The following is a 21,498-nucleotide window of genomic DNA, read 5'->3' as shown; positions in this document are numbered from 1 at the left end:
AATGGTTCTCTTAATGTGTTTACTACACATAAAATAAGCCATGAATGGTTAAATCTTTGGCTACCCCATCCCATTTCTAAGTTTTTATACTTTTGGTAAATCCAGTATAGAAGATAAAGGCTTCGGAGGACAGGGAACAAAAGAATTCTACAGAGATTCCTTCTGGCTTGTTCTGCCAGGAACCTATATCAAGAGGGAAGCAGGCCTTACAGTTGGGAGGACACCAGGGAAGGCTGGCCTCACCCCAAGTTACAGCCACACAGGCACTATGATAGATGGAGGCACCCAAATAGTTCTCTAACTTATCAGAAACCTGATACAGCAGCTGGAACAACTTAAGGAAAATTTGAAATTTATATCTATCCAAACAGCAATTTCCTCCATCTATCTTATATTAATATAATAAACTAGACAAGTAGTTAAACAAGGACATACTTTTAGGTGATGAACTAGGGCTGTTGGAAGCAATCTGTCTCATGCGGCTTCCATGGCAGCTAAGTGCCACCAACTTAGAAATGATGGCCGTCTTCCCAAAGCCAACGTTCCCAACAACCACTGCTCCTCTATTTTCTGTCAGTTCTGGGTTCCTCAAGTTTTCTTCTATCTGATGAAAGAGCCAGTCCCTTCCCACGAACACAGAGTCTGTTGTTATGCTCGGTACTTCAAACAACAGGGGTTTCAACAAAATGTCTTGTGGCTTGTAGGGAGCAAATCGTGCTTAGAAAAAAAAAAGATCATCATTTTAGAAGAATGTCATAATTTTATACACTAAGAAAACTCAATTTATCATTGCACGTATGTTACACTTAGTATAGCCTTTAGTTTTACCACACAAGAGATCCGTAAGTATTTGCAATCTGATCCTATTAATACTTCTATAATATCTCATTTATCATGGTCCTAGAAAGTGTCCTATTAAAATGACTTTCTAGTTTTTTCGTGATTCTAAGTTATTCTCATGACTAAAGGCAGACACACAGAGGATTAAAGAAAGTGATGCGAAGGGCCAAACCATGTCTCATCAGTTTATTTGACACAGTATTTAAGATACATTTCTTCCACTACTATATGAGTAAAACAGATGGAAATATTTTCCCTGGAGACAGGGCCCCAGCTCTCATCTGGATGTCACGGCACTTTGCCCCTTATTGTGATGCTGTTGACCACACAACTGCATTGCAGTTAGATGTAGGCCAATATCGTCCAAGGAACTGAAACAATGCTGATCCTCTTAACGACAAAAAAATTTTAGGGAGTGTTAAACTACTCCTCACTTCAAAATAACATATTGCAGATTTTTCAATGCCAGAAGCAAGTTAATCACCCATTTTAGGGAAGAAGCCCAAAATTGTTAAGGATGGCTCCTTAACACACCTTACAGTAACTTTTAGCACACACACACACTTCACATGTTTTAAAACCAGTTGATTTAAATACTGGTTATCACAGACTTTCGGTGTTTAGTGAACAAGCTCATCATACCCAAGATCACAGCAGATGCAAGGATAAATACCTTTAACTTCCTGTGCCCTACCTCCAGCCGTATTGTGCCATGGTAATCTAATTGACGTTCGAAGAGGAGCATTTCTCTGCCCATCTAAGTAACTCAGATCTTCCAATTTGGTTGAGCTTGTTGCTGTAACATTAAACTGAAGTTCAGTCTCCTCAAAGTTAAGTTTAATATCATACCCAAAATACTATAACTTATAAATTATTAAGCAATTCCATTCAGGCTTTCAACAAAATTTAAGGTGATTTTGGTTTCGTTTGCTCGCCCCAGCTTATTTTTCTGACAATGTTCTTAGTCGAGAAGTGGCAAAAACCAAGTGCTCCTCATTCTTAAACCAAAATCATGTTGATATGGTTGCTAAAATTCTCTATTCTTTTTGGAAAGAGCTGGACTTCACCATACATTTTTATGAAGAAATCTGACAATCAAATGTCACTCAGTAAAGCTTCGGTACTTACTGCAAACATGCAGCATGGTACTAGAATCTTCTCTGCAGCCCAGAGAACCTCCTGCTCTTTCTAGAATTCCAACCTTGTTAATTAAGTGAGCAGATTCCGCATATATAAAATTCCACAGTGCTCAGAACCCTAAAAGTCAGCTCTTGGTAGTAAAAGTAGCCATGTGGACTTTATTGGAAATAAACATATTCCTAAGCTTCAAATTTATTTAATGTATTATACAGTATTAGATACGTAGGTACTGTTTAAAATTTATTTTTTAAGTAATCACATTTATCTCTGATCGAATCAGTAAGATTCATAGCACATAGATACCTTTTAAAAAGCATTAAACACATACACAAGTTGGATCATAAAAATAACCAATGCAGAATAATTTTGCTAATACTCAGCAAATAGTAGAAGTAAATATACAGTACGTGTTTTTGCCTTAAAAATAATCTTTTACATATACAGCCTAGGTCACAATAAGAGAAATCTAAATAAAATTAACCAAATTTGGTTTGTGGGTTAAGTGGTCCGACATAAAAGTACCGTCGCTCTTAGACATGATGATCTTTCAGGATAATAAAACACAGATGTCATCTGAGGGCAAATAAGAAGGAAGAGGGAGTCACATTCCAAGGGCTAAGGCTTCTAAGGGCAGGAGAAATTGTTAGTGGGACCAAGTTTCAAGGGACAGAAGTCGAGTTGGGCCATCTGTCTGCTGAAAACCTTCTGGCTCTGACACAGCATCCAGCTGCCGACCCCGCCATCTGCTACCTGGGGGCCTCCCAGGCTTCTAAGGGCAGGAGAAATTGTTAGTGGGACCAAGTTTCAAGGGACAGAAGTCGAGTTGGGCCATCTGTCTGCTGAAAACCTTCTGGCTCTGACACAGCATCCAGCTGCCGACCCCGCCATCTGCTTGACCTGGGCCCTTCCCAGTTTTCCTTCTGAGGTCTCACTCCTTTCCTTCCTCTCTGTTAGCACCAGTCCTCTCCTTCTTCATGCAACAAGGACGTAGGCGGCTGCGCGGCCTGCCTCTGTGATGGTGCGTCCCCCCTTGCTGCATTCTCCAAGGGGTGATTGACCAGGTGCCCTGTTCCCATTCCCAGTCCGTGAGAAACATCTGACACCTTGACTTTACAAGAGCAGACATTTAATGCTTCTGTATCTTTTGGTTGCATATCCATAGCCTATTTACACATTGTGTACATATTTACGTCAATACTCCACGCAAACCTTTCCTAGTAGAAAGATTCAGCTAATTCCTTATGCAGGATTTACAAAGGGGCCTAAGTTATGGGACTCCAATGGCAGCCTCTAGCTTCTCTCCAGGTCCTTCACAACCAGGCCCTGTGAAACTTTCTGGAGAGCTACCAGGACCACGCCCTGGCTTCCTATGATAATATAGCTTGGAACAAATGTCTAGGTTCCTGCCTGGGGCCTGGGCCTCTGGAAGTGGCCCTCTCCTTGGCATGCCTCACCATGAGAATCCCCACGTGTCCAAGGCTGAGGTAAAAGGGACAGCCGCAGTGCAACCCATAAGCCAGTTCACTTCAGAGCTGGAACAGCCATGAGAACACAAAGATACTTAGAATCTCAACAGGGTTTCCTATTTCCCTTCTTCCTCTGACCCCTTAAAACATTGCGTTCTGTTTAATGTTGTAACAACCGAATGGAATGAGAATATGAAACTGTAAAGGGCTACGTTATTCCAAAAAAGAATTGTAAAAATGCCCTCGCTTGACGTAGAGGCAGGAGTTGGTGACGTTTCTAACGCCTGTTTTCAGATTTCCAGCCACCAAAGCGTCAGCTTTCAGGTATGCCACAACCCGCCTGAGCAACTCCACAGCTCTGAGTCTCTGTTTTAAACACGATGAAGCTGGGCTGCAAGTGACCAGCTGCCACCTCCACTTTCCAAGGTGTTGTCAAAGCCACAGAGACGTTGCAGAGTAGAAGCAGTGAAGCTTCAGCTGCCTAGCTCTGCGCTCAGGTGTTCCCCACTTCGAAGAGCAGGTGGCTTGGAGCCCATTCTGCCTCCTCACACGTGCCGCCGGGAGAGTCTCGGACACCACCAGTACTAGAATCAGACTCACTTCTGCTATTTAACAGGGAATGTTTTCAAAATCCTAAGCAATTCAGGGTCAAGAAAAACCAGAGGTAAAGCAATAATTCATGCAACAATAAACTTAACGCTAACGTCTCTACAATTAATTATACACTTACTGTACACACACATTGTGTCTACCATCTGGGTGAGAGGCACAGTGGGATATCATTGTAATATGAAACAGGACAGAGTACAGGCCTAGGGGTGGAGGCAGGAGGAGGTAGAGGGAGTCTTCTCTAAGTTATACAAAGAGAAATATCTGTTGAAATATCATGAACTAACCTATCAAAGGTAAATGTCATTAAGTCCAGGCAACTACCAGTTAGAGTTTCAAGAAAATTGGCGGGTAATTGTGTTTGTTGGTTTCTTGGAAAACTAAATACAGTGTTCTGTGATTCACTTAGGAAATATTTCAAAAGAAGAAAAAAAAGTAGGTAAAATAGTAGAATCTAATTATCTAACTTTTAGATTATCTAGGATTGCATTTAAAGGTTTCTCATTCTGTTTTTAATAAAGGAATAAGGTGTCCGTGCCATATATTTTGATGTGGCATACAGTAATGACCTGACTGCAGCATTCTAAACCAATTCTACTCTAACGATTACCTTTAAAAAGAAAATCTATGTTTAGTGAAACAATCTCCAAACCTGGTCAACTTATTATCTTTGACATAAAAATTTCACTGTACTGGACAATTAACAGTAAACAGACAACTGCAGTTCTTTGTAACAGGCTCAATGACAGTAACAGCTGGAAACCTTAAGAACTTGTTTCCATACCCTCACTCCTCTGGGGGACTGGGTCACTTGGGGCTGGCATCAGAGTAAACAGAGGCCTGGCATCACCTTTCCTTCACCTGCCGGTTCTTTATCTGGATACACCAAATCATTTGATATTTCCTATCAAAGGGCAGTTTGTGTTTACATGGATTTTCACATGCAAATACTTCAGAGAGATTGCAGTATATCGTCCTTTACATACTGCTGTAATCCTAACACTGAATGTTGCCTACTGTCCTGTTTGTAGCAGCTTGCCTTCTAATCACTAAACAGTGCTCACGAACTATACAACCTGAATCTTTTGTTCTTTTCAGTGATACCTGCCATTCCCTCTTAACTCAGGTTTAGCTTTAACGGTAGGAGGGTGGGCAATGAAGAATCTACCGGACTCCTAGCTTGTCAACAGATACCCTGAGGTAAGGCACTTTCCTATTTCCTTTCAAAGTGTGCTTTTCATTTATAAAATGTGCAACACAGAAGAAAAAAGTAAACCCATTAGGCCAGGCAGTCACTGCTCAAATCCAGAGGTAAAATCCTCCCATTCTAGCTCAAGTGCATACATAGAAGCTAATGAATGAGCACAGCAGAAATCAGAAAGCTCTGCTCCATAATCATCGCAGACTCCTGGAAAAACTCAGCTCACACCCACTGTCACTTCACATGGCAGGGGACCACATAAAAGAACGTCAAGCAGAAAACATCACCCCAAATGGGGTGCTTTTAGCGCTGTTGAATTAATTTATTAACTTGTTTCCTAATTTTAAAATAGCTTCATGAAACTAAATACAATTTTGCTATTTCGTTGAAGTCAATAAAGCTATTAAGTTCTGGGAAAATACAAATGAACCATTCATTAGAACTAGGTAAATCAAGTCTAAAATGCCTTGGGTGCAACATATTATGCCATAGGTAGTGGGACGGTGGTTGAAAGACACAAAAGCTTTTAGAAGAACCATCACTCAATACGCATAAAGCTCTCCGGTACTTCTCTCTGGCAGACGTACCAAACCCCACTTCTGGAACAAGGCCATTTTATTTCCTTTGAAAGCGAATTAGACTTGTGCCTCAAAACTTTTCCATTAGGGCCATTTATTTATCAGCTGCTTCAGAGTTCCACTGTAAAAAACACCCAACGACAACCAGAGTGGCCTGTGTCTTTGCAAAGGAGCAGCATAAATCACAGAAAAATCCTTTGATGTAGAAAGAGAGAACCTGAGTCCATGTGTTAGTAGAGGAGAAATTTTAAGCATTATGTTGGTAACAAAGAATGATGGAAACAAGTTCCTCTTCTAAATTTGACCCAGGGGCACAAAGTTTAGAAACTCAGGATCTAAAAGCAGGATGACAGCTCAGATGCAGAGTTCTTTTGCCCGTCCACCCCAAACTACTTTCGTTGTTTGACAACCACCCACTGACCAGTCACCACTTCCATATTCTCTTCTTAGGTCCAAGTGCCCCATCTTGCTAAGTCACGTCTGTCTTGCCTGTTCTCATTTCCTCAATTGATAGCTTTCATTTCTGCTGCTCATGTTTTAAGCTGTGAGACCCCTCATAACAGAATTATATAAAAATTGGACCTACCATCTGCATGACGGGCCTCAATTATAAAAATAAGTTTGAAAATTGGATCAAGAAGCAACCTAAGTGCTCATAATAGACAAATGGATAAAGAAGAGGTGGTACATATACACAACTGAATATTACTCAGACATAAAAAAGAATGAAATCTTACCATTTACGATGACATGGATAGAACTAGAGGATACTACGCTAAGTGAAATAAGTCAGACAGAGAAAGACAAATACCATATGATGTCACTTATATGTGGAATCTAAAGAACAAAATAAATGAACAAACGACAGAAACAGACTCATAGAGAACAAACTGGTGGTCGCCAGATGGGTTTGGAGGGCTGGGTGAAAAATCTGAAGGCATGAAAAAATATAAATTGGTAGTTACAAAACAGTCATGGGGATGTAAAGTACAGCATAGGGAATATAATCAATAATACTGTAATAAGTATGTATGGGGCCAGGTGGGCACTAATCAAGGGGGGGGTCACTTTGTAATTTATATAAATGTCTAACCACTGTGCTGTATACCCGAAACTAACATAAAACATTGAATGTCAGCTGTAATTGAAAAATAAAAAACTCTTTGAGCTGATATGAACTCACTCCAAATGACAATTCTTATTTACCAAGATGTAAAAAAAAGCCATGAATTTACTCAAGCTTATAATAACAGAAACAAGAACAGAGTTTTTGATATTTTATTCCCTCATCTATAAAGAGCCATAAAGTCTAACTATTAGATAAGAATTCCAGAGGGGAAGAATCACTTAAAGACCATTACATGCTGCCTTCTCATGTTTACACACGAGTAAACTGAGATCTAGAACAGGTAACTGCCTGACCCACAATCACAAAACTGGCTCCTGGATTAGATTCCCAAGTGAAGAGAGTGAACAAGGGGCACTTCAGACCCAGTGAGAGAACCTTTCCATGGAGAAGCATGGCCTTACCTGCAACTGAGTTGGGCCGTGGCATTATTAGCGAGCTGGAGCTCTGAGAATAAGGGACCGGACCATCTCCAACTGAGGCTTCAGCTTTGGGCAGCACGCTCTCCGCTGACCCAGTGGGCTCCTCTTCTGCCACTGGGGAGCAATTATCTGCCCTGCGATCATGAAGCACACCCTTCTGTACCCCTAACCTTAGGCTTCCGTCTTTATTCCATTCCAAACTGGAGCCACTCCGGTCATCATTTTCGGATGAACTTGTAATTGTGGCTGAAATGAGAGACCAGAATACTTTGAAGGAGGCCAGGCATAGCTGGGGCTGTTGAGAGTTACACACACACACACACACACACACACAGCCCTCCCCACGATCCAGGGAGAGTTTCCTGGTCCACACAGATTTTTGTCAAAGTATGTTTCATGCAATGTATTTTGGTAAATTAGAAGAATGTTGCTTATCAGGGGAAATAAGCTGCTAAATATTTCTACAGGGGAGGAAAAACTCCGATAAGAAGATAATGAAAAAGCTGTCTGAAAGTATCTGAGTTAACAGTATATCTATGTGATTTGCATGAAGTAGCCTCTCTTTTTAACACAGATGAAGTGCTCACAAAAGAATTCATATCTCATTAAATTCCTTTGAACCGTTAAATAATTTTTCCAAATTAATAACATTTGTGTATGGGGGCGGGGGCACGGCAGTACAATAGTTAATGCAGAAAAGCAGCAGGAGAAAGATGTGTAAAAACAAAAATACAATTACAAAGTTAAGCAGAGAATTTGGTCTTTAGCAGCAATATTCACCCTATACTCACTCTATGCAGCTTCTACAGTCACTTCCAATTTAAAGGCACCGAGCCATTTGTGATCCCCTTGCAAACATAGGTCATCATGGACCCAACTCTAGCTTGTGTCCTTGAGAACAGGGGCCCTATCCCTTGATCCCTTTGTGTTCCCTGTTTCGATCCCAGCATCCTAGGTCCTTCGCTGCTCAGCTTAAATGGGTGTGTATTGGGTCAGGGTGTACTCGGAACCAAGTCACCTGGATTAAGCTGTTTCATCAATATACCATGAGAACACACACTTTTATCAGCAGGCTGGTGAATTAGCTCCAACAGAGTCTGTCACTCAGGATCAAAGGCTCTGAAGGTTTTCTTTCTCATTTTTTCAACGCACTTTAAGTTTTAGCAGTAAGGACAAAACAATTTCCTCATGTGACCACAGGGCATTCTGTTACAATTTTATAATTTTACTCCTGTTGCTCCGGTCTGAACTTATTATCCATTGCTCCTCTTTCTATTTAAAAATCCCCTCTACACACTGAAGCCTCCCTCTTTCGAGTATCTACCAATCAGTTGATCTCTTTTCTGAACAGCACAGCGCCTGACACATCCTAAGTGCTCAATAAATGTTTACTTATTCAATGAAACATCTATTCCAGTTATGGTCAGACACTACATTTAATCTCATTGTTACTAGTTCGGGATTGTTGGTATTATGTCTCTAACCAAAGTGTAAGTTGATTTAGGTCGGCCCTGTCATTCCTTTTGGGTGTCTGTTATTACACCCAGTATCTCCAAGTTTTCTATCAGGAGTATTAATACTCATCTCTCCATCTACTTGGAATCAATCATAGCCTTCATTGTGCTTTTTAAAAGACCATTTATATAAGCATAAGTATAGCAAGTGTGACTCTTTCCATCTTAAAAATGCTGATGGTGGTGGTGATAGCAGCAGCTAACATTTACTGAAAGTTCCCATATCAGGGACTGTGCTAAGTGCTTCACAGCAATGCTCTAATTTACTAATGAGATTATTGCTTATTAATAGTAATTAATCATTACTTGGAACCCTATTATTAAGTTGTGATTGTGTTATAAATCTTCATTTATAAGTCTAGTGTTTTGAACTCAGAATGCTTTTCCAGCAGATATGTTATAATAAGTTAGATTCCCAGGCTATCCCAATATATTATAAGAAAGTTCCAGATTGGGAGTGGGGGTGATTTGTTCGGTTTTATAGTTATGGCTGTTTTATTTTGGGGCGCATTTTTTTAAATAGATAATTTGGGTATGTATTTATGAAAGGTGGAACAGAGTTTTAACCAAATAGTTTTCTACAAGGCACACACTCTAAAGGTGAAAAACAAAGCCAAAGTGATGTCTTTCCTCCTCTGCTCTCCCTAAGTGCCATGCACTTCAGGATCAAACCCCCCAGGATTCCGACCTCAAGCAGTGGAAACAGGGACAGAGGACATCCCTACTTCCTGTTACAAGTGACAGCCCTGGAGGCAGGACTTCAGGGTCCTATGAAGCAGCTGTGGAGAGCAGGGACAGGCTGGTCAGGGACTCCCGGACTGCAAGGACAGGCTGAGGTCCCAGTCTCAGTGTACAGCCACAGTGCCCAGGCCCCGAGGTGCGACAACATTCAGGTCCTGGCAGTAAGAAGAAGGAAAGTGCGTGGGGGAGGAAAGCCCCCAGCTGCAGGAATACTAGCTGCGATGGGAAGTCCCAGATGGGGTCACCATTTCAAAAGCAGGATGTTGTAAGCTTATAATATGTTTGTAGTTAGGAGACTCTCCCAATGCCCTCGTGGAGTTCAGATAAGAAACATATTCTACCACCCACGCTCACCAGGGCCCTGATAGACAGGTAATGAGAAGCTCTAAGGCATGGACCCGCCCACTAAGATGCCCCACTGAGACTGCCCCACTTCACATTATTCCTCCCTGGGATCCAATACCAGATCCACCTGCATGGCTTGAAGCCCAGGCAGTGTACTTTCATCTCGGCTTAGGTACGACTGAGCCCTCAGGCAGATCCAATGGGGCAGGTAAAGGCCCAACGCGTCCAGTTTCCCTGCACGACCTAAGAAACACACCAAACAGGCAGCTTCACAGTCTTCAAGAAAGAGAAAGCTGGTTCTTACAACAAACCACAGGTTATTCAAAAATACCGATTTTTCTTCCAGGCTAACAGAAATCCAAATTCCTAAGTTAAACTAGTCACCTTCAAGTTAACACACACATGCACGCGCGCACACACACACACACTCACTCACTCACACATAATAGGGCATCTTAACTATGACGACTTAAAAAAAAAACCTAAAGTGTATCATTTGACATTTTCCAAGGACTAGACAATCTTTAAACAACTAGAAAATTCTAATTTTATTAGAATTTATTTAGATTTTTGTCAATTAAGACTTGTCATCATACTCATACTGCATCTCAAACACCCTTCCAACACGCAGGATTCTGTAAATGAGTGATTTATCAGGCCTTAACTGTTATGAAGCTATGAGGTTAGGCTGTGCCTCACAATGTAGCATTAAATTAGGTTTGGTACTGCTCGCTGATTCACGTGTGCTACTTTTGACTCCATGTAGTCTGAAAATTCCTTTTAGCCAGAAATAGCTATCTTCTTTGAAGTAACAACACATTTAACCAAATATACTATACTAGTGCACAAAGCACTTCTAAAATATGTTAGGACACATTCATGACTGCCACAACCCATTAGAAGAGGTAGATGGGCTAAGAACCATTAACCCACCTTATAGATATGGAAACAGACTCGGGAGAAACTGATCTCTCTCTCTCTCTCTCTCTCTCTCTCTCTCTCTCCCTCACTCACACACCTTCACACACACACACACACACACACACACACACACACCTTCCCTCTTTTCTGCTCTCCCTCCCTTCCTCCCTCTCTCTGAATGTCCAACACCAGTCTTTTTGACTGCACATGCAGTGTGTTTTAAAACTTTCTTTGCCTTGCACAGTGCGCAACATGTAAAAGTTGCTCTGTAATTATCTGTAGCTAAGGAATATTGTGCAGTTCACATAGTCTGCCTTGTTAAAAACAGTAGCCCCTTGGGCTGGGAGCCAGTTGAGAGAGGCCAGTCATGGGTTCACAGCAGCCAGGAGAGAGCCACTGTTTGGGAGGTGGGAGAAGCAGAGAGAGGGATGGACTGTGTCATCAAATGTTTTGCCATATAAGACTGCAATAAAAATATGTTCTTTCTCCTTTCCAATTTTCCTTCACCCTCTCTTTGCCTTTTAAAGGTTCTGTCTACATTGAATGTACAGGGAAATAGAATCAGGGAGAAAAATCAGTTTAAGTCCAGGGCCCAAAAAGTACTGAGATGGGATCTAAATCAAGTTTTAGGTTAAAAAGGATATCAAGAAGAAAATTAAACTGACTACATCAGTAGTCCAGAACTGTTCAGGAACTTAGGGCCACAGATATCAAATGTATACCACATAGAGCAGAATTCTTTCTGAGCCACAGAAAAGACAAGGTGAAAAATGCAAGGGGCTTGAGGTCAAGGCTAGGCTTCTCACCTTTGAGGACCCAGGGTGTGGCTATGTCCTGAGGGACTGTCTCTCAGGGCCCACTACTAGGAACAGGTACACTTTTGTCTTTACCTTACAGACATCATCTTATGTATTCGATTGTGTCTCTCCATATATTGGCTACTAGGAAACTTAAGAGTAAAACTTTCTGCCCACTTATAAGTAGTGAATAAAATCTTGTGACCCTAACTCGACTTCACCTTTTCCCTCGCTCTCTTACTTCCTTTTCCCAACTTATATCTTCACTGAAAAAGAAAAATCTTGCTTTACTAAATGTCTACTCGTGTCTTTAGTAAGTATAAATAAACAAACATCCTTAGGAAAGACCAACGACGAGTGGCTAACGTGACCATTATAATAATGCATAATGCTTACTATGCATGGGCTCTGTCCTAAACCTTTATCACATCTCAACTCAATGAATACTCATAAGAGCCCCATGGGCAGGAAAGCCCCGTTAACACCTGCAGCCTTGCTGTGCTCCAGGATGCTCCACACTGCTCTCATCACGCCACACTATTAGAAAATTTTGAGACTACACACCCTCCACTGCATTTATAAATTATGTACCTGTACTACTCTAATTGATTATAATACAAATTACACACAAAAATATACATTTTGAAAGGATGAAAAAAAAAACGTAAGTTGAAATTTTCTTCAAGCACTCCAGAACTGTCTTACGTTCTCCATTTTCAAAGCCAGGGTTCTATGAAGAGAACCCTTTGTCCTTGTAGAGAAAATCAGATACAAGGGCATATGTTAAGGGCCTCATGTGTCATCAGTACTCAAGAATGTTTTCCTCTTCATACAGCTGAAGAAAAATAATGTAGCCCTTAAAAAAAAAACATTTTTAAACTTCTATATATTCAGCCTAATGGTTGGCAGGAAGAGTTTAAAAATTAAAACATTAGACCAGTGAATCAAAGTTCAAACAAGAAAGAAACTTAATGGTTGCTTATGAAAGTAAGAGAAGAGTACAAGTGAATAAGAAAGGAAAACACAACTATTGCAGATACAACCTCCTTTGACCTAAGATCGAAGCGCCGGTCAAGGAAGCAACGTGCGGATACCTTGGACCTCGACCTGACAAAAGTTCTGCTCTTTTCCTTTGCACTCGCACCACACGTGGTTCCGGCTGCCATGACAGATCCTGGATTTCCCCGAGTGACAAAGGGAAAGACTGCATGGACAAAACCAGCCTGCATGAACCCTTCCGAGCAGAAATGCCAGACTATGCTTCTCCCTCCGCCCCACCCACCAGCTAACAAACCACATGGGAACAGAGTCTGAGGCTCACCTGGAGTGACCGCTTTTAACTTCTTCAGCATAGCAAGGAAAGGGCTCCAGCGAAGGCACTCAGGCTAACTTGCCCTCCCCTGGAATGCCACAGGGAGGGTGGCCTGAGTTACCTGTGGCTCCAGGGGACTTTCTAGATTCTCCTTCTGCGACTTTCCATGGACAATAGCTTGGCTCTTCTGGCCAGCCCTGCACTGCAGAGCCCTACTCCCCTTCTGGCTTTGCACAGGGGCCCTGTGCTTTGGCTTGTGACAGACAGATCTCTGTACCAAATCTCCAGCTCAGCGCTCACTGTGTTGCGCAAGGCGTGCTCTGCTATGACATGCAGCAAGGCCAGGGACCTGAGCCATGCATTCATAGCATAATTCTTCAGGTTTCTGATTGTGAAAACACCTAAAGGATCAGCTGGAGCAGGGTGGTGGGGGAGGGGAGGACGGACCAGCCTCGCTCAGCCACACTGCCCTAACTCAGTCTGACAGAGCAGGTAACAGCCTCCAGAGAAAAGCCTGTGGATTTAAACATGACATTTTCTATCGATAGTACATGACACAGCGTTTACTTCCCATAACCTGTAATACCGAAGGCACAGACGCTGGAGCATCTGATATAGTAAAATAACTCCACAATGTTCTGAAATCTTCCATAAATGAGCACAAGGCACTATTAGTGGCTGGTATTATTATGCACCTACAACACACATCTCCCAACAGAGGTGTTAACCACTGCCATGTTTTAATCCCTTTTCAATAATTTATTCCATCAGCTCAAAGGAGGCTGTACATGTCCACCTTGCCCAGACGCTCCATAGGACAAGAAATCATTCTTTGGTTTCACAGGTGGACAAGTTTTGAAATAGATACTGTGCCTTATCTTTATTGTCCCTTGTGTCAGTACTGGACAAACTTGCTCTTGGTACATAGTAGCTGCCAATAAATGCTCGCTACACTGACAGAACAACCACAGTCTGACTAAAAGTATAGCAGGTGCTTTGCTGACTCGAATCATCACTAAGGATTTCTTTCCCACATCAAGTACATTACAGAATTATATATGTAAAGGCAAATTTTTCTCCTTCGCCTGAGAGATTAAAAAAAAGAAAGCGTCTATAATTAAGGATGATTTTTTTAAATTGCAGGCAATGTAGTAAAATGAATATTAACACAGATTTGAAACACTTTTAAATAGTTATTACCAAATCAATTTCAAAGCATTCCAATTTAGTAGCAAGCAGGGCAACACGTGACAACAAAGCAGCATTAGCATAAAATAAAAAGGGCAGGATTTACAAGTTAAAAAGGAAAATACAGTACAAATTATTCCTCTTTGTATCCCTCTCTCTGCATCTGATCATCTCCCTTGGGACATAAAGTCCAGGAAATAAAAGGTCTAAAGCTACCTCTGGAATCACTTTCATTTTATAAGCTTAGCAGAGCACAGAAGAGAGACACGAAAGATAAAAGTCAGCCTACAATAACTTTTTAATGTCATACGCAACTGGGCAGAAAAACAAACATTATCAAACTCTAGTAAGCACCAGCAGGATACTAATTCAAGTATCCACTTCACTGTAAGTCACTTTTGCAGGAGAAATGTATCTGTGAAGGTATTCACCTGACTAAATTTACACCTGCCTCCCAGCTTCAAAGTGAGGACAAAAGTATATGTTAGTCTCTCCCCGCTCCCCAAAGAAAAAGGAAAGGCAGTAGGAAGAGCCCAAGTTCTTGCTTTGCCCTTTTCAAATTCTGAGCACTTAATCATTCTGAAAGCAACGTGGCCTGGTGGCTCAGGTGTTGAGGAGCCAGGCAGGTGAATGACACAGCTGCTCTGTGTGGGAGACACACCTAATGGGGGAGACGTGGCCACAGTTCACTTGGAATTCCCTCACCTCCCTTCCTGGAGCTATCCTTAACACTAGCTCTCAAAGAGAAGTACACTGCAAACGCCTTCTGGAGATGATTAATGTCAGCAGGTACAGATAGAAGAGAATGAAAGGGAGGACTGACTTTTAAGGGCCTATTTCTCAGCCAGAATTGTTCTGTAAGTCCTTCCTCTAGACACATCTGCTAATAGATAGAAAGGATTTATTATTTTTAAAAATCTTGATAGGAAAGCTGGAATTTGCTTGTTTCTCATCTAATATCCATCCTCTTTCTTCCTATAGAGAAAAGCCCATTTCCTCGAAGACACACACGCACACACACTAATGACCGTAATATGGACATAAACGAAAAAGTGCTTTAAAACCCACTGTTTTCAGTGATAGGGGTTGTTTTGTTTTTGTTTTTGTTTTTGTTTTAATCAGATTGGATTTCACACGGATTCTGATGAAAGCACATACTTATTTTCTAAGCAGGGATTAATACAGCTTACAATTTCCATATGCAACAGCTGGAAGGAAGCAAGTTATATCAAGGGAGTACCACTAAGAAAAAATATTTTCTCAGGCATGGAGGAAACACCTTTAAAAGCCACTATATAAAGTTTTCCTTTTCAAAGCAAGTAAAATGAAAAGCTACTTTATGGTGATTGTGTACAGCTGGGTTTCACATTTAAAAGGTTTTCAACTTGCAAATTTGAAAAATCAGACACTAAGTTCTAGGTAATGCCAATGATTTCAATACGTAAAGAGTAAGGAATTTTACTTTAAAAAAAAAAAAAAAAAAGACATTCAAGGGAATTCAGTTAATCCCATCCAGCTTAGATAGCATTTCTGCATGACAGAATTATTATACTTCTAAAGACATTTATGTTGGCAGAACTTGGGCCTCCTGAAATAGGATAAAGTGAGACTCCCCTCTGTATAACACAGTAAAGTTGAGACGGGGGCAGGAGGGTTCTGTTAAGCCCTGGCCTCCACAGAGAAAGGCTGGAAGGGGTCCAATAAATTCTTCTAATGGTCATTAGTCTGCTCTTTCTCCTACTAAGCAGTTCCTAAAAAGAAAATTCTCTTCCCTTACAATATGTCAAAACGGTAGAAACAGACACAGGCAGGGAACTCTGTGGCAGCCTTGAGAAGGCCGTCTGGGCATCTGGGAACACAAGCTTCTCTGCAGGTTCTGCTCAGCAAAAATATTTAGATCAAATATTATCGGTGCGATGGATATCAGCTTAAATAGAAGGGGAGGTCCAGGAATGTTTAAGGATGGGTTAGCACTGTTTGAAATTTCCCCTAAATGTCCTAAATAAACTCTGTTAATACTGTACATGGAACTCTGGTCTGAGATGGGAGCCTGTACTTTCCCAAAGCTTGTAACGTCATGCATTTTATACCAGCCCACCTCCAAAACCTTTGCTACTCCAACCTGAGCTCTATGGGTTGACCAATCTTGAAAACTTAAAATGGAAAATTAAACAAAGTCTCTCCCTCTCTTCTCCAGGTCCTGAGTAATTTGGAACATGGATCCGAACCAGCCTATTTTACAAGCAGCTGCCAAGCCTTCCAAAACAGAAAGCCAGGGTATCGCACCTCTATCTCTGCCCACTGAGATCACTGTGTTCTTGAATATTTTATTCTATTGAACATTTAAGATGCCCATTTCCAGGCTACACCTTATGAAAACCAGCATTGTTCTGCAGGGAGAAAAACCACAATTGAGTCACAGATCCCTGCTTTCTAAAGAGGCAATGGAACCTGCACACCCTGTATTGATTCAGGAGGAAGTGCTTTCTATCCTCTGGCCCCACCACTCCCGCCTCTTCGAAGAGCTGGAGCTACAGTCTGTCTGGAGAGGAAATACTTGCTTTCTTTCCTTCTCCTCCCTACCACACCCCCAATGTGTCCCTTGGCAACAGATTCTAATTCTGCAGGTCATGGAACAGAGGAACATTGTCACCAGCACAGAGTTTCCGTCTCAGCCACCTGCAGAGAGATCAGCTAAAGCAACATGAAACACAATCTCCAGAGGCTGGGGGTCTCCCATAAAGGGGGACTTACCACATCCTCATTCCTCCCACTTTCATCTGCTGAATGAAGGGAACATGTTGACTTGAGCCAAGAAATGAAGGGCAGTCTTAATGACATGAAATGTGTCATTTAACTTTAAGGACAAGACACAGCTTAAAATAGAGATGACATTAAAAGATTTGATAATGCCAACTTGGAATGGGGAATCCTGCATAGCTTTTTTATAAACTAACTTAATTAATGTTCCCTCTTTCAATGCAGCTTGCTAGTAGCAACACTTCTCTTTAATTTTTCATTTCCAACACCATGCTAGTAGCCCAGTAGATAGCTGGAATAATATAAATGAGATCTCTCTCCATATGGACACAAAAGTAAATAATAAAACAAGTGTTAAGTAAATTGAAGAAAAATATTGAGGTGCTAAGGAGAGCATATAATAAGGGGAGTAACCGGCCTAGAATTGAGAAATGTATTAAACCTCAATATTCCTACAGCTCAACCTTTCATTGACAATACAAAAAAGCAAACCAGCAACTTTTGTTTCCTCTCTTTAAAACACTTTTTAAATTGCAGTATTGAATTTCAATGAAAGAAAGACAGCGAAAGAGAAGAACAAACGAATGTCATTTTTCATTACTGAAAAAGTTTCAAACTGTCAAACAAAAAACTAACTTGGTTATAGTAAGAGGCACATAATGCCAATGCCAGAACATACAATGAAAAGTAAAAAGCTGTCAAAAAAAAAAAAAAAGAAAGAAAAAATTGTAGCACTGGCCAACTCCTTGCAGGAAAATAAACTCCACAGAAGAGAAGAAATTTCAGAAGAGCTAAGAATGCTGTAAAGAAAGTCGTCTGGCTATCACAGAATTAATACCAGAGATCTATCAATGGTGGACAGCTCAGAGAGGGATGGGGCATGAGAATGGAAAAATTAGTTGGACTAAACAGCAGGTGAGGAAGTAGAATGAGATGAGAATGGGGAATTAGCCAAATAAGCTCACTGGAGGGGCTTGAAGCTGACTGAGAAGAATTTAAATTGCCTACAAAAAACTCAATCCACCATCTGTATGAAATGTCCAGAATCAGCTCATCTATAGAGACAGAAAGTAGAATGAATAGGGCTAGAGGTGAGGGGGGAAATGGGGTGTGACTTCTAACGGGTACGGGGTTTCTTTTTGGGGTGATGAACATGTTCCGCAATCAGATTGTGGTGATGGTTGTATAACTGTGAATATACCCAAAACATTCAACGGTTTAAATGGGTGAATGCTATGGTATGTGAACTGTATTTCAATAAAGCAATTACTGAAATGAAAACCCGCCAAAGAGCCTGATGCAAGTGAAAACTGAGGGAGGAGGCCACCTTCCTTATGCTGAGGGCCCCTCTCACAGAGCGATGGTGGGGCTGATGTCAAGAGGCCCAGAACCCAGTCCCAGGAGTCTCACAGACCTTCCGAGGCAATCTCCGCAACACAAACTCGGAGAGCCTGCAACTTGGTGTTTCAAATTACTTGAAAGAAACTGCAGGTCACTGAAGAAAATGAGGAGCTCAAATGTTGTTCCATTTGGTTACACATTAATGTGGAAGTAAGTGGGGATGAGTCCATAATTAAATGTAAAATATCCTTCAAAGACATGTGCATAACGCAGCGAAAGAGAGGGAACTGAACTGTTCAGCAGAACACCAACGTTAGACAGTAGCATGATTTTAGGGCAGAGGGGGACCCAAACAATCTGTCTAGTGGACCCACACATCTGTTCTCGGAAAGGTGCTAAGCTGGAGACCCAAGATACACGGACGCCCAGGCCCGTCTTCAGAAACGTAAATACAGTCCGTCTGGGATGAAATGTAAAAATAAGGGCTCTAAATTCCCCCGGATGATTCTAATGTGCACCCGGGACTAGGCACTACTGAATTAATCAGAGTCCTTAATTTTACAGAGGGGACTCAATTAAAGGTTGCTAATGTCACCTAGCTAAGCAGCCTAAGAGTCAGGACCAGAATCCCTGTCTTCGGACCCTCAATTCAGGATAACCACACCTACTGTGTGGATGTGCGTGGCCCAAACGGGCCATCTTTAGAAAATCCTGGCCGCAAAACAGTGTTCAGGTCCCATTATAAGAAACTAGAGAACAAACACCTGGAAATAAGTGGGGAAATAAGTGACCTTGAGATTGGGCTGGGGGCACTTCACAATACGCTGGGATTTCACTGCCTTGCTATGTGTTCTAGTGGGACCCACTCCCCAACAAATGCAATTCATTGGTGAGGAGGGCAGATTTTTGTAACCTCACGGGCCAGTCAGTTCTGATGTGGAAAATTTTTAACCAAATGAGCCCAGCATTATAAAATAAACACCAAGGAACGTAAAAGCCAATGCTTCATTCTCTCGGCTATACACGGAGTCGGTGCTGTCTTGCAAAGAACAGGGCGGGCCCTGGCAGACCGACCTTCACAGACCATGCTAAACCCTCTTAAGAAGTGCCTGGTGAATGAATGCTCTGGCTGATGTGCATTGAGCCATTACATTACCGAGCAGTGTGCTTCTTACCTATAATTCCACTGTCCTTGCTTTCCAGGGTGGAACTAGGGCTGCTAATGGTCTCACAGGGACTTTTGTTGGCTGCCGTCTTGCTGACACAGCTATTCAAGGTTGAGCAGGGGCTATCGGTGCTAGGAGATGCGGTGCTGCTTGTTAGTGTGGAGCAAGGACTGATGCCTTGGCTCAGAGCTGTGCACTGTAAGATGAACGGAAGGAGGAGTTAGCAGGGCTCACACAGGACGCTTCTACACATTCTTTTGTTTTTGATGCTAAAACGATAAAACTAAAGACAGGAAAGTGGAAAACGGTTTTTAAAATCTCGGGAGCTTCGTGTCTACATGGTCTTGCAAATTTTAAGAGAAACATCCTTGTTCTGTTCCCCTCCCTTGTGATTTTTCTTTTTTATAGAAATAATTTAGTAGGAATGCACATTTGTAAAACAGAAATAGCAAACAGGCAGACTTCCTTTCATTTCAAGTCTGCGGAAGACAAATGGGTTCTTTGACCTCTGCACGGAAAATCTGGGAACTCTGTTTTTGTAATGTTTCACAAGCACTGCAACCTGATTCAATTCCTGAAGATTTATGGGCTCTGGGATCGGGGGAAGGAGCCTGGTGGCCACTGCAATCTCAATTGAGGCATGACACCCACGCAGAGACCCCCACAGGGGACAGAAGCTCAGGCCCCTCATTGCTATTCAAACGGACACATCTCATCTCAGAAGTGGCAGGCTGCTGTTCCCTAGAATGAGGAGTGCTCTCTGGTAGATGAACCATTTGATCTCATCTCATTTTGTCTCTGCCTCATCACCTATAAATCTTTTCATCACCCCACTGACCCTCCAAAATCTCGGCTGCTAAAAAAGCACAGGAAAGCATATACCAAGGCAGCCAGATGAGAAGAATGGTGCCATAAAGATAAAAGTAGAATCATTACTAAGAAATTCTCTCAGCCACTTTAATTCATTTAGCCACTCTTCTCGGGTGGTGCCTGGAAGGTTAACGTGGGCATTTTCTTAAGTTCTGCACCCTTCCGCTTCTCCTCACCGCCCCACTGCAAAAACCCATAAGGGTTGAAATAAATTTCAATATGCAACAACAGCCCAAACTCCTCTGAGTGCACAATGACTTCCCCACTCAAGAAGGAGGAGAAGATAAGAGAGCTGGTTATCCCTTCATTCATCCTCTGAGCAGGTATAAGACGCAGTGTCCTCCTCGGGCATTACCATGGTTTCATTTTTTTCTTCAATGGTTATGTGTGTGGCACTTGGGATCCCTTCTCCCAGTAAAAATCCCAGCCTTGTCAACAGTTCTTGAGCTGCCGGCGAACAGCTCGGTTCATTATCGGCCTTTGCTTCTGGAACAAAGAAAGAAAACAATGAAGATGCCCCTCTGGGGAGTTTCAATATTGCATCTGGAGGAGTTGGCACCACGGCTGGTTCTCTGGTGTTTCTGTGTAATTTTATAAAATGCACAAAGTTTGACAATGCTGCCTACCCTCTAGCAATACATTTTAATTAAGCGGCTGTGACCAGTTAGGACAATAATAAAAGAGAAACTCCAAGTGTAATGGGTGAAATATTTGACCTGAATCAGAAGAACACAGTGTCACTGTCTGACAGCTATTCCTGTTTCCATGTCATGTGAACAACGAGTACTTCAGACACCAAAAGTAGAAAAAGACCTACCCTTCACCTTCTTCTTTAAGAGCGCAGTGTGGCCAATGCCCACAGGAAGCTAAAATAGAGTAAAACCCAAAAGGCATGCTGGCAGAGGGCCAAGCTACTAAGATGCTGGGGTGAAGCTGAAATGCAAGCTCTCATTAAGCAAGGCAGAGGCATGACTACTTTGGTATAAACTTGTTCTGCCCATCGCACAGCAGTGAAAGACAACGGGATCCCCAGTCAAGGGTCAGTCGTCAGAAGTCGATGTTGAAATGATTTTAGGCCTCAGTGAAATGTGTCCCGAGAGGCAGGACCCGGTATTACACCCCGCCGTCCACGTAGAGATGTAGAAAAATTGGGCTCTCAGC

At 41.9% G+C, this 21,498-nt stretch overlaps 1 protein-coding gene across 12 annotated transcripts in view; it reads right to left on the bottom strand.

The window, feature by feature from the left end:
• TANC1 (tetratricopeptide repeat, ankyrin repeat and coiled-coil containing 1) overlaps positions 1–21,498 on the bottom strand; it is a 215,529-nt gene that overhangs the window by 55,027 nt on the left and 139,004 nt on the right. For 5 of the 12 annotated variants that reach the window (XM_006921103.2, XM_015596703.1, XM_015596697.2 and 2 more), the window contains 5 exons: positions 20,693–20,823; positions 19,477–19,663; positions 7,365–7,628; positions 1,514–1,636; positions 436–717 (listed from right to left, as the gene is read on the bottom strand). In XM_006921103.2, coding sequence (XP_006921165.1) covers positions 436–717; positions 1,514–1,636; positions 7,365–7,628; positions 19,477–19,663; positions 20,693–20,823 — 987 coding nt within the window. The remainder of the gene's footprint in view (positions 1–435; positions 718–1,513; positions 1,637–7,364; positions 7,629–19,476; positions 19,664–20,692; positions 20,824–21,498) is intronic. The other 7 variants (XM_025039235.1, XM_025039236.1, XM_015596704.1 and 4 more) reach the window with 5 other exon arrangements.

This window comes from Pteropus alecto, unplaced genomic scaffold (genome assembly GCF_000325575.1).
Source record: "Pteropus alecto unplaced genomic scaffold, ASM32557v1 scaffold3, whole genome shotgun sequence".
Classification (NCBI taxonomy): domain Eukaryota; kingdom Metazoa; phylum Chordata; class Mammalia; order Chiroptera; family Pteropodidae; genus Pteropus; species Pteropus alecto.
The sequence above is the reverse complement of the archived record's forward strand: the minus strand, read 5'-3'. Positions and strand labels throughout refer to the sequence as shown.